The sequence below is a fragment of the Gadus macrocephalus genome, chromosome 14, assembly GCF_031168955.1.
Source record: "Gadus macrocephalus chromosome 14, ASM3116895v1".
Classification (NCBI taxonomy): Eukaryota; Metazoa; Chordata; class Actinopteri; order Gadiformes; family Gadidae; genus Gadus; species Gadus macrocephalus.
Window position 1 is genome coordinate 21,068,114 of NC_082395.1, and position 13,236 is coordinate 21,081,349.

The following is a 13,236-nucleotide window of genomic DNA, read 5'->3' on the forward strand; positions in this document are numbered from 1 at the left end:
CAGCCTCGTCATATCGCACCACACCCACGGCCCCCATATCGCTTTCACCTCCCCCTCACACACTCCCTTCCCCCCCTGTTTCCATGGAGATGAGCATTAGCAAACGTGTGTGTGTATGTGTGTGTGTGTGTAGGTGTGTGTGTGTGTGTGTGTGTGTGTGTGTGTGTGTGTGTGTGTGTGTGTGTGTGTGTGTGTGTGTGTGTGAGTGTGTGTGTGCGTTGCGACCTTGAAGCCAACCCCTGTAGAATGATGGGGAAGAATACATCATCGGCCAATTAGATTGTCATTAAGGCGGTGTCTGACGTCTCTATCTCCATCCCCTTAAAGCTGTGTATCATCCCCCTCCTTCCCGCTGCGCTAGGCGGCTAACCCGCAAAGCCTGCTAGCTTGATCGTCGCGCGGAGAGAGCTAGCCTGAGTTATTCCAATTTAGAGGGCAGGGAAGCACGCGAGCCGGCAGGTGATTATCGCACACCCTCGGTAAAAATCCCTCATTCCCGGCTCCTTCCTCGCATCGCTGCTCAATTAACTCCGTCTCGTCGAGGATAGGGCTCCTTCCTTAACGCCCCTATACCTCTATCCCCGTCTTTAAAGGGAAACACGAAATAATGAGAACCTGGAGATCTTTGAAAAACAAAGAGGAGCCAGCCGGGGGAACCGTTCATTAGTCGGCGTGTGGGAGGCGCGGCGGCGGCGAGGAGGCTGGTCCGGGCTGCGATGGAGCGGGGGGAGCGGTGATGTCATTCGCCCTGGCCTCTCAAGAGCCGTGGAAGTGCATGGGTTATTGATGTCGCTCGGTGGACACATCATGGTTTAATATGGGAGGGGGGGGTGCGGGGGAGAAATTGTCATCCTGTTTCCCTGGAGTTTCAACCAATCAGGCCAGCTGTGACAACGCATGAGCGCCTTCCGATCTACGACCTTGGAGCTGGAGGGTGGAGTGCCGAAGGGGGCAAAGGTCAAAGGACGTCACCGCGTGAATGGGATGTAGTTTATGTGTGCCCTTCCAGGGGCCATGTGGGCGGGGGGGGCTCCCTTCATAAGCCCAGAGGTCCTGCTGGTGCCGAGGTTTAGATGGCCTCAGAATATGAATGAATACGGGGCCGAGTTTGTATGAGTAATACTGATATGAATAAGAAAGTTAAATGGACTGCATTTATAGAGCGCTTTGCTAGCCAGTGGCCACTTAAAGCGCTTTACAATATTGCCTAACATTCACCCATAAATGCACACATTCACACACCGATGGCGGTGTCAACCATGCAAGGCAACAGCCAGGTCGTCGGGAGCAGGTAGGGTGAGGTGTCTTGCTCAGGGACACCTCGACACTCAGCTAGGAGGAGCTGGGGATGGAACTATCAACCTTCTGGTTAAAAGTCAACCCGCTCTACCTCCTGAGGTAGACGTCCCGTCGATAAGCATTGACTTATTGGTCCTTACTGTCATAGAGCACCTGTAGTCCAGGGCATGGCTTTGGTAACGATGTCCTCATCCTCTAAACTACCTAAAATATACTCAGCATGACAAAATGTCGCCAAATTAGAGACATGTTTTGAGAATAAAATTATAAAGAAATGCAATAATACTTGATTAATAATACATCTCTCTCTCCCCTGAATTGCAGCATGATTTAGACCTTGGTATATACATTGTACATAACCTTTGGTATAGTTCACAAACAAAAAAAGCAAAATCAACTTAACTGTTCGCTCAGTAGAAGTTAACGGAACTTTAACAGAAAGACAACTAACTTTAAACATAGGAAGAAGACAAGAAGCCAGTGAGTCAAGATCTAACAACAAACAACCTTCAACATCAAACCACGAGCAAACAAAAAAAGTGCAGTTCAAGGTGAATGAGTCCATTAGCGTCTGGTTCGGGAGAACACACCCTGCTAAAAACAATTGAGTTCTGGGCTGCATCTGTAGATATTCCCCCAAGATCCCTGTGCTGTCCTTGTTGGTTTCCCCTTTGCCAGCTTGCGTGTCTGGAGTCAGAACTCAGGCCTCAGCATTCACCTCCCTCTCCTCCCTGACTTCTGGTTGTCTACAGCCCTAACTCCGCCAGGATTGTTGCCATCTACTGCTGAGCACGACGGCTTTGTATTCTCTCCCGCCACGGAAACTGAGAAAACATCCCCGGACCTGAGCTTAACGGGGGCGACAGTGTCTAAGGAGCTAGAGAGGGTTGACTTGTAACCGGAAGGTTGCTGGATTGATACCCGGCTCCTCCTAGCATAGTGTCAAGGTGTCCCTGAGCAAGACAGCTCACCCTACCTGCTCCTGATAAGCTGGCTGTTGCCTTGGTGGCTGACACCTTCCGTCTGTGTGTGAGTGTGTGCATAATTGGGTGATTGTTTGGCAGTATTGTAAAGCGCTTTGATTGACCACTGGTTAGAAAAGCACTCTATAAATGCACTCCGTTTACCATCTACATTACACCTGATAGCATACCGTACGCGAGCATAGGAGCGTCTGTGTTGCTGTGCGGCTACAGGGCATCGCAGGGTTAGGGAGAGAGTGAGGCCGGGAAGGAGAAGGTGTAAAGTGCAGCCCCGGATGAAGGTTTGAGTCCTATGACTTGTACGAGATCCTCCGAGTCCAATGTGGGGCTTAGGAGCCGGGGGGGGGGGGGGGGGGGGGGGTAGCTGAGTTTGAGGACATCTGAGACTTCGGCTTGCATTTGTTTGAACCTAGTTTGGTTTTCTAGTGGCACACTTAGGAGTACAGCTCAGATGTCGGATCTGAAACCGGTTGAAATTCCGTCTGAGAGTGTTAACACCGTACCCAGATTCTGGATCGTTTCTCGATCGAGGTTTCTAGTCCCTGCCGGTCAGACTAGCAGCAGATCAGAGTAGCTCAGTGTGATGCAAAAAGCACCGAAAGAGGATGCTGGAGGAACCACGGTTGGGGGGCGCATTCGATGGATCTCGCCCAGCCCTGCGCGTGAGCAGGCGTTGAGACGACATGACTCGTCTCGCTGCCAGCACCCCACTGAGCCGTAACCGGGAACAGGACATCCATTTAACAAGTTTCCCCGAAAGAACAAAGATGGCCACAATCCTGCAGTTAACAAGCTCATTATTTCAAGCGCTTCTCATCGCTCGACGGCCGTCCTTGGCGACCGAGGAGACGGGGGGGGGGGGGGGAGCGGTGTTTGATGTGCGTCTGTGTGTCTGTGTGTTTGTGTGTCTGTGCGTCTGTGAGCTGGACCGGCTTCTGAGGCAAGAGAGAATGCGGTAATGCATGCATTAATGATGTTGCCCGCGCTGTAATGGCTCTCCTTGTGCATTGATGCTGAAGTGTTGTGCAGGCCTTGTCACCAGTGAAGTGGTCCAATTAGATCAAGGCGCTTGATCTGAGGTAACGCCCAGGGTGATGATCCACTATCTGCTAATTGTTCTCCAGAGTGTCCGATGTTTTTTGGGCCAAAAAGATTGTTTCCATTTTGCTACTATTTTATTCTGTGTTTTGGGTGCTGATGTTTAAACAGAGCTGCACACTTAGAAATTCAAAGTGTGTGTAGAATCGAAGGGAGTATTTTCCATTTTTGACTTCACGCACATACCTTACATAAAAAGCTATGGATTCTGCGGCCGGTATTGATGTTGACAATTGCACCAAATATAGCATAGAGCAGATGGATGTAAGCCTTTACAATTTATCCTTATTTAAAACTGCCGTAATGCAAATCAATACAACAGTTATTTTAAGTGGAATTGGCTGAGTGTGAAATTGCAATGAAATAATGATAATTATTTGCCTCAAGCCAAACAACCTTGCAGAGAGATAAATGGTGTTTACTGAGTTTGCAATGTTACGTAACTTGTTTCAGTTATGCATTCCGCAGCACAATTTATTCAAAAAATCATTTAAAAAATAGTGCCTTCTCGTGACCAGAATGCTCATCCCACATCCTGAACCCTCTTTGACATTTTATGCCATTAATAACAAATCATTCCTGAACCAACCCACAAAGCAAAGAGTCGAGCATTAATAAAAAGCCGAGAGATAAAATTGCCCGTTAGGAAGCAGCGTGATGTGATGCTGACAGACAGAGAAACACAGGCGTGACATTCCTCCCCCTCCTCCCCCCTCTCCTCCTCCTCCTCCCTCCTCCTGCCCCCCCCCCCATCCTCCTGCTCTCCCCCTCCTCCTCCTCCCCTCCTCCTTCTCCTCCTCCCCCCTCTCCGCCACCTCCTCACCCCACCCTCCCCCTCCCTCTTCCCCCCCCCGCCTCCTCTCCCCTCCCTCCTCCCTCTCTCCTCCCCCTCTCTCTCCCCTCCCCCGTCCTCCCCCCTCTCCCCCTCCAGCAACAGGCTAACACAAACACCTGCTAGCAGGAACCAATTAGACCTTTGGAGTTTTCAATTACCGCCCTAATGGGGTTTTCAGGATCAATGGCTGACCGTGTGTCTTGAGGAGGAAACCGTGCTCCGATGGGCTGGTCTCCAAATACCAGCGCTGCCACTATTGTTGGGCCTGGGCTTACCAAAGCGCCGTCCACGTGTGATGCCATGAATATTCATGCGTTTTCCACTCCACCACAATGCCAGATGACATCGGAAAGCGAGCACCGCACAACCGCTCTCGCGCGGGTCAGGAGGTCAAACAGCACTTGGGCACCGGGACAAGATTAGAAAATGTCATCGCGTGTCTGCGGACCATCTGCCTCCCGCCATCCTCAGGAACAATTTGCACAAGTAGAAAAACCAACGGAGAAGGCTGGCTCTCTCCCAGCGCGGTGCAGGCTGTAGCCTGAGCATTGAGGCGCACACGCACTCACGCATTCACATGCACGTACACACGCACACATGCACAATTGCAAACGCACGCACACACACACACACACACACACACATATGCGCACATACTGACACGCACATGCACTCATGCACATGTGTGCACACATACACACGCACATGCACACACTCCTGCTCACAGACACACACGCACGGAAGCATTCACATGGACGCACACACACACACACACACACATGCGCACACACTGACAAGCACATGCACTCATGCACATGTGCACACACATACACACGCACATGCACATTAACACATACACACACACACACATGTGCACACCCACGGACACACACACAAACACACACCCTTCCTCAGGTACAGATCTTGTCCATCCTCAGCCTGGAGGGGACGGGGCCCTCAGACCGGTATGCCCCGTCCCCTCCCTTCATCAGCACCGGGGCTGTGCAGCTTAGGGCCGGGGTGATGGGGCTGGGATGGGTGTAGGGCCCCAGGGAGTCCTTCATCCTGCCTGAGACAGCCCAGCCAACACTGCCTGGCCCCAGGGTCCCACATGCAGCCGAGCACCTGCCGCGGGCGCCGCGTTCCTTCCTCTGTTGTTCGCCTCTGGTTATCTGTGGATCGCTCGCAGTCTTTCATCATTTGTGTTAGTGGGTCGCTTTTGCTTTTTCGATTTATTTTTTCACTAATTTGGTCCAAACTAAACTTCTAAACCGCTTTTCGTTCACTCTGCCCTCTTTGTGTTTGTGGTATTGGGAGTGTCAGTCACCGGCCGTTCAGCCATTCACATGGCAGCTCATTCCACAGACAAACACACACACACACGCGCACACACACACACGCACATGCACACAAGCAGCCACCACCTGTTTCCTCTCCACGCACGGTCAATAACCAGACGACAGGGCTGAACCACTGACATGCTACGTGACAGTTATTTAACTATTTCTCTCTCTCCCCCTCTCCTTCTTTACCTCTCTCTCTCTGTCTCTCTTTCTCTCGCTCTCGTGCTTTACCTCTCTCTCTCTCTGTCTCTCTCTCTCTCTCTCTCTCTCTCTCTCTCTCTCTCTCTCTCTCTCTCTCTCTCTCTCTCTCTCTCTCTCTCTAGGGGTGAAGCTGGGAGCGACTCAGCGCCAGTCCAGAGAGGTACGTGTCGACTCCACCTGGCGAACACAGCCAATCACAAGCCACCACCTCCACACAGGTTGAGGCTGTGGGGGGGGGGTCTTATTCATCGGAAACTAGGTGTTTGATAGGATCTTTTCATGGGGGGGTTGGACCCCTGTCAGCAGACAGACCCCTGCTCTCTAGTATATAAGACTGATCCCAGGACACCTACAGTGCATCAGTCCACGGTTAGCATAGAATATACTGCTAACGAGGCTAACGTCGGTTAACATCGGCTAAAGTCGGCTAATATCGGCTAATATCGGCTAATGTTGGCTACTTTCGGCTGATGTCGTCTAACATCGACCACGCCGGGGGACAGTTAGGTACACGTTATGCACCCTGCGTTCACCTCTATGGCGGTCTCTCCTCGCTGGTCTCCCGCACTGCCTGGGAACAAACAAGGCCTGTGTTGAAGGTAACGCTGCGGTCAGTTGAGCGCCCGAGGCTGTGTGGCTTTAGCCTTCACTCGCTCCCCACGCGTGTAATGGGGGAGGAACAGCAAAGGGGAGGCAACGCTGTCTCCCTTCCGGACAATTTGCTAAAGGTGAGGGAGTCGGCAGTTTAAGGCGGCGAGGGGATTAGCTGAGATTCATGGTGATCTTGGAACCTTGTCTGTCGTAAAATGTTAATTTGACAATCAGTCCATTGGCTTTATGAGGGCTTTATAGCGTTTAATTGAAATTAAAAATAAAAAAAGCCTGGGTGGTAGGATGGCCGTGGGTATCAGCTGATGCCAACCAAGCAGGAGATGATTCTAATTCATATTTCCATTAGGTGTTTATAGGACGTTTTTATGACATTACAGCCCACTTTATTGCTAGGTCACGAGAGTCATTGGGGAGTGCTTGACATTTGGATCCGTCTTCAAATGAATTAGCAGCGATGGAACAGCACCACCACGTGGCGCGTTTTGGTATTAAAGCTAAAGGGGGAAATGTCGAAGTAGACACCAATATGCATTAATTTAGAAAGAACACATCCACATGCATGCGACACACTGATAAAAAACATTTTAAAAGACTAAACTCTCATTCCCATAAACACTTTGAAGCACAAATATGCAGTAATTGAAAAAACATTCCGATATTCATTATCGGAATGTTCATTACTTTATATTTTTATACTTTTTATTATATCCTTTTGTCTGTATTATTATTTTATAATAATGTTTAAACAATTATTTTATTAACAACTAAAAACGCCCTGTGCGTCTGAGAGTCCGTCTGTCTCCTATAGCTATCCCTCCTAGCTCTGTCTCTAACTCTCTAACTCTGTCTCTATGCTCTTCAGACTCTCTGCACCCAGGACGGAGAGAGCACCAAGCCTGGGGGCACGGAGCAGCACCGCCCCCCCTCCGCCGTGGACCTGCTCTCCAGCCCCATCCCCCCCATGCAGTTCCCCGACTTTGAGAGGAGCCGACACTCGGCCGTCCCCAGCTTCCAGGAGCAGGACGCCAGCGCCGTGCACGTCAACCGGAGGCACCGCAAGCTGCTGAAGACCAGCCCGGCGATGCAGCACTCCAACAACCTGTCCACCTCCTCCTCCACTTCCTCCTCCTCTTCCTCCTCCTCTTCCTCCTCCTCCTCCTCCCTCTCCTCCTCTCTGACCCCGGAGCTCCTCGTCCGCTCCTCCCGCATCCAGCACGCCCGTCAGAAGCTGATGAAGGAGATCTGCGCCAAGTACAAGAGCAGCATCTCTCGGACGGTCACGCCCAACGACGTGTCGCACATCTACGTGGAGAACAAGTACAAGCTGCTGTACTGCGAGGTGCCCAAGGCGGGCTGCTCCAACTGGAAGAGGATCCTGATCGTGCTGGCGGGCAAGGCGGCGGACACGCAGAGCCTGAAGCACGACGCCGTTCACTACGGCAACCACCTGAACACGCTGGTCAGCTACAGCCGGCCGGACATCCTGCAGCGGCTCAAGAGCTACACCAAGGTGGCCTTCGTCCGCGAGCCGCTGGAGAGGCTGGTGTCCGCCTACCGGGACAAGCTGGAGAGCCCCAACACCTACTACCACTCGCTGTTCGGGAAGCCCATCATCGCCAAGTACCGCGCCAACGCCTCCAAGGAGGCCCTGAGCACGGGCGACGGCGTCACCTTCCCCGAGTTCGTCCAGTACCTGCTGGATGTCCACCGGCCGGTCGGCATGGACATCCACTGGGAGCCGGCCAACCAGCTCTGCAACCCCTGCCTGCTGGACTACGACTTTATTGGGAAGTTTGAGAACATGGAGGAGGAGTCCAACTTCCTGCTGCGGCAGACGGGGGCCCCCAGCAACCTGACGATGCCCACGCTGAAGGACAGGAACCCGGGGGCCCAGAGGACCACCCGGGAGCTCACGCTCAAGTACTTCTCCCAGGTGAGCGCGTGGGAGAGGCAGCGACTCTATGATTTCTACTACATGGACTACTTGATGTTCAACTACTCCAAGCCCTTCAGCGATTTGTACTGAGGTTCCTCCCCCTCCTCCTCCTCCTCCTCCGCGGCGGCGAAAGACGTTTCCTCCTCCGGTCAGTTACATTCCACTGCATTGTGTTACCATCGTACCCCGAAAACCGATACATCAGCAGAACGCCGACGTCCTACTCGACCCCCGCACGCAAACCAAAACAAACTCAAAGCGCATTAAGGCTCGTCTAAATCAAGCAAGAGTAAACGCTGCCTCTAGTGTTCACCTAGTATTCATCTTTCATCTTGTATCACGACCAGAGATTATTACGGGATGCCGTATCCGGTTTGCATAACATCGGAAACATTGCGATTAAAAAAGCTGTTTGTGAATTGGCTGCAGTCTGAGAACGACGAACCTTCTGAAGGTTTCTGTGTTTCTGCTTCAAGCTTTCCTGCTGCTGCTGCTGCTGCTCTGTGAGGCGTCGTTACACCAGACCCGTCCTTTAATCACATGGAAAGCCACCGATTATGTGACCTTCGCCTGTCAGTTATTTTTTTAAGCCTGAGGTTAAGCCATCTTTTGACTTGTATTTGTGTTTCATAAACAGGGATAGAAACGGAGTGATTGCCAGTAAGTAAATATCATCTCACTGTGCAAGAAAAATTATTCTGCGGCCGTGTTCTAGTGATTCACACACTCAATCGGGTTTGAGAGGAAGGCCGCTGTTTCTGAATGAAAGCTGTTAAAATGGAGGTCATGTCAAAACGGTTGAAAGAATGATGGCAAACAATCTGAGGTACAAATATGTAGTCGTTAGACAATTGTCTTCAATCACCTTCAACCGGTATTATCATTTCAGACAGAAGAACCCACTATGATTTATAAAAACCTAAAGAGAAAATAAATCAATATCACAATACCCTGAGCAAGGCTAGCTCCATCACCCAAGCGTACAATTTACTGTAGCAAGAATAAAGAGTGATTTGGCTTGCAATTTATAAGGCCACCTCGACTACTTCAGAGAGTTGCCGTTTACAAGGTATACCTATTGCAACTTATTCTGACATCCCTCTGAACCTTTAAGTTGACCATCGGGCCTGAACTCACCGTGACGTGTGCTTATGAACAGCAGAATATTCCCCTTCCAGACAAGCACTGTAAGGGTGTACCCCTCTGGCGTGATGTATTGCTCACTGCTCTCGTTCAAGAGTACCCCATAACCCAAGGCACACATTTCCCTGGTAACAGCCATCGTAACCTCCACCTCACCTTGTGTATTCACGCAACAAATAATACTCTGCAGCATTTCAGAGCCCTTTTCTGGCTCCTCTCTCTTCCTCTTCCTCATCTTCTTCTCCTTCTTCTTCTAATGTTTAAAGATGTACAATGGGCATTCAGATGACTATATCTATTTTTATATGTATTTCTACATTGGGATTCTATATTCTGTGCTTCTTTGTGAAACTTCATTTTCCATCGGTCCTGTCACTAACTATTTACCACAGCCTGCAGGGTTTGATTCCCAAACAGCGTCTACGGGTGGGAAAAACTAAAAGCTACAATTTCAAACGATCGCTGGTGAAAAATGATTGTGAGTGGACACAAATAAAGACATCGGGCCCTAGAGATTTGAATCTGATTGTTGTTTATAAAATACTTATTTCCTGGTGTTTAGGAATCAAACCTGTGTGTTTAGTGTCCTGTGTGGTGAGTGTTCTCGTAGGACAATAGCCCCTGTACAGCTGAGCTGCACCTGGCCAGGTAACCTACACTGGTCGCTGACTTGTTCCCATGGCAACCTAGTGTTGACAACACAGCACTGGTACACAAGGGTATGATACTCACACTGTTACTGTGATGCACTTCGCACACAATAGAGCGCACAAACACACACTTACACGGACACATATACACACACACACACAAAACGCATAGGTACCACACACACACACACACATATACACACACACACAAACACCACACATACACACCACATATAAAAACAATAACGCACACCATACACAAACACACACACACGTAAAATCATATAGTAAGAGCCTAGTACGCCACTCATCCTGTGTATGTGTGTGTACGTGTGTCTGTGTGCGTGTGTGCGTGTGTGTGTCTGTGTGTGTGTGTGTGTGTGTGTGTGTGTGTGTGTGTGTGTGTGTGTGTGTGTGTGTGTGCGTGTGTGTGTGTGTGCGTGTGTGCGTGTGTGTGTGTGTGGGAGGCACCAAAGCACCTATTGCATTAAGGGCAAAGTAATGAGGTGATGATGTGAGAGGTAGTGTTTGGAAGTGTGTGGCCGTATATCTGTATGTAGCCTGCTGCTATGCCGTTTATTATAACACACTCACCTACTTTCTATTGGAGCTGCCACATTCAACACGCTTTCTACGTTGTACTGAACACTACCCATACCAGTGTCACATATATTTGTACAGGTTTGGTGCTTTGGTCTTAGACCAGAAGTCACTTGTGTTTTCATCAATGTTACAAAGCCAAGACCGAATTAAAACAAAGCATTAACTATAGTGAATTATAATTATCATAGTGACTATCTATATTTTGGGTTAGGGTTATTGTTGTAATTATAATTATACATTTTATTTGAATGAACATATTACCAGGGCCGTTCCTGACGTTGTTGGGGCCCTGAGCCACGTCTCACTTGGGGGGCCTCTGAATCCGCCCACATGAACCTATCAAACCTCTTTCTCAATTCTCCTGATTCAGAAATATATATATATATAGAAACATAAAGATATCATATTAAGCTAAAGAAAACTGTTATGATCTGATGATCTAAGGATCAAAATCACTGAACAAATGTAAAAACAAAATGGTCACAAATGTAACTATTCATTGATATATTTTTTAAACTGGGGCCCCTCAATTAGCTGGAAACAACCCTTTTAATATATGTTATTACTATTATTTTGATCCTTTTTTAAGCATACAGTATTTGCCAGGCAGTGTTTCCTGTATCAAATGAATAACGGGATAGGTTCATATTTGAAGGGGGAAAACGCTTACTTGTTACTGACTGTGTTTAGAGAAACTAAGAAATGTTTGGGTTCTGTTTTTTGTATGTTAAAGTACATTTTAAATATATATAGCGCACAAATTGATATTTGATGGAGGCTAGTTATCTTTAAGTGCTACTAGTTAGTCAAATTCAGCTCAGCTCAAATTTAATATATCATGATTATTCCAATTATATCTGTTACAAAATATTTTGTACGACTGCAAAGAATTGAGACAAGACAAGGGAACAGATCCGTCGCAAAAATCAATATAAGAGATCGCTAAACCTGCACCATTTTTGATTTTTGATCACATATGAAGTTACAGTACTAGTAACTTGTTCACTGCAGCCTCACTTTGTTTGAAAGCATTTGATGATACAATGTTTTTAAAGACCACTTGTCCACCCTCAGCTAAATAACCATTTTCTCTCTTAATCTGTTTATATCCAAAACTAAATGTTTCAAGATTTAAAGTTTAGCAGTGGACAATGATAGATTATGTCTAGAGATTAAGGAACATAAAGCACCATCAATATTTGAAGGAGTCTGTTGACTTTGATAATATGACTATTATAAATGTTATTTTTATTATACATCATTTCAAATACTCAACCATCAAACGTGATGGTTGCAGTGAAGTGATACGGTGCCGATTCAAATGTATTCTCCCAATTTTTCTCCACACATTTGGAAAAGTCCATCCGTGACTTAGTACGAATCAGTGTTAGCACAAGCTAGCACAAGGCTACAATTATTGCTCAGCTCTTATGATAAAGAAACATTTGTTATTCTACTCTGTGGACTCATATAACTTGAGCTCAAATTGTCAACATGTACTGGTCTCAGTGACATGATAGGAATCGCTATGCGGTAAAATCGATATAAATGCTGATCTTTTTTCCACCTAAAAGTGACTGATGATTTAAATGGTATGTGACAATTGTATGAAATCATGTGACTGTAGTGTGTTGGCTTTTGCGGTTCCCAAACCTATTTCTCGTACAGGTGGTGATCCATATAATCTAAGTAGATGTAGCCAAACTTCTGCCAAAAATCTATAGCATAATTATGAGTGTTACCTATAAGCTAAGCTATACCAGTCCTCAATACCCATGCTCATCAAAGTTTATTTTTTATGTTCTATTGGGACTACGGACAAAACAAGAGATATATCAAAAAATATTTGCAGTATCGAATGTATAACTGTTTTATCGTTGGTGTATGAAATGTATAAAAGAAAAACGATCTGAAACACTTTGCCTTATTTTACACTGCCAATCAAAGGGTGTATTTCAGGAAGACTTTCTTCAGGTGGTTGTTTTCTTTCTCATGAGTGTCTACTAATAAAAATGTCTTTAGCATTCAGTCCATAGTCTCCGTTCATTATCAGAGCGTACGCACGCGAGAGGCGCCGAGACATGCTTCTGGAATTGTTCATTAAAGAGATTAATTGTGTTGCCAGAATTTGCATCTGCATTCCAATGTGGTGTGTTGTTGTTTCATAACCAGAGCTGTGGGAACCTGGGTGTGATGGGATCTGAACTCATATTTGATTTGAATTCACTGCATTTTACGATTTGGAAAGATCACAAAAGGGTCATATAAGATAAGAGATAAAAATAACAAGATAAGATGAAATAACACAGAAAATATGCAAGGAAAGAACAACAGAAGGATACAGGGACACTTTGTTCATTAAAACAGGTAATGTATTGAAGTACATTGGTAAAGAGTAAAGTAGTAAAGGCCTCTATCACATCCCTCCACCTTAGTTTAGTTGTGGTCTAGTAAGAAACCTGAAAGAGATAATTTTGCAATCTTAAATGAATGAATTTCTCATCTATCAAAAATACGAGGAGTACAAGACATA

At 47.3% G+C, this 13,236-nt stretch overlaps 1 protein-coding gene across 3 annotated transcripts in view; it reads left to right on the top strand.

Annotated features, from left to right (window-relative positions):
* The window catches only part of LOC132472195 (carbohydrate sulfotransferase 8-like), a 142,240-nt gene extending 129,506 nt beyond the window's left edge, over window positions 1-12,734 (top strand). For 2 of the 3 annotated variants that reach the window (XM_060071685.1, XM_060071683.1), the window contains exons 3-4: window positions 5,882-5,919; window positions 7,234-12,734. In XM_060071685.1, coding sequence (XP_059927668.1) covers window positions 5,882-5,919; window positions 7,234-8,397 — 1,202 coding nt within the window. In that variant the 3' untranslated portion in view covers window positions 8,398-12,734. Of the gene's footprint in view, window positions 1-5,881; window positions 5,920-5,977; window positions 6,488-7,233 lie in introns of those variants that run through there. The other variant, XM_060071684.1, reaches the window with a different exon arrangement.
* Window positions 12,735-13,236: the final 502 nt, after the last annotated feature.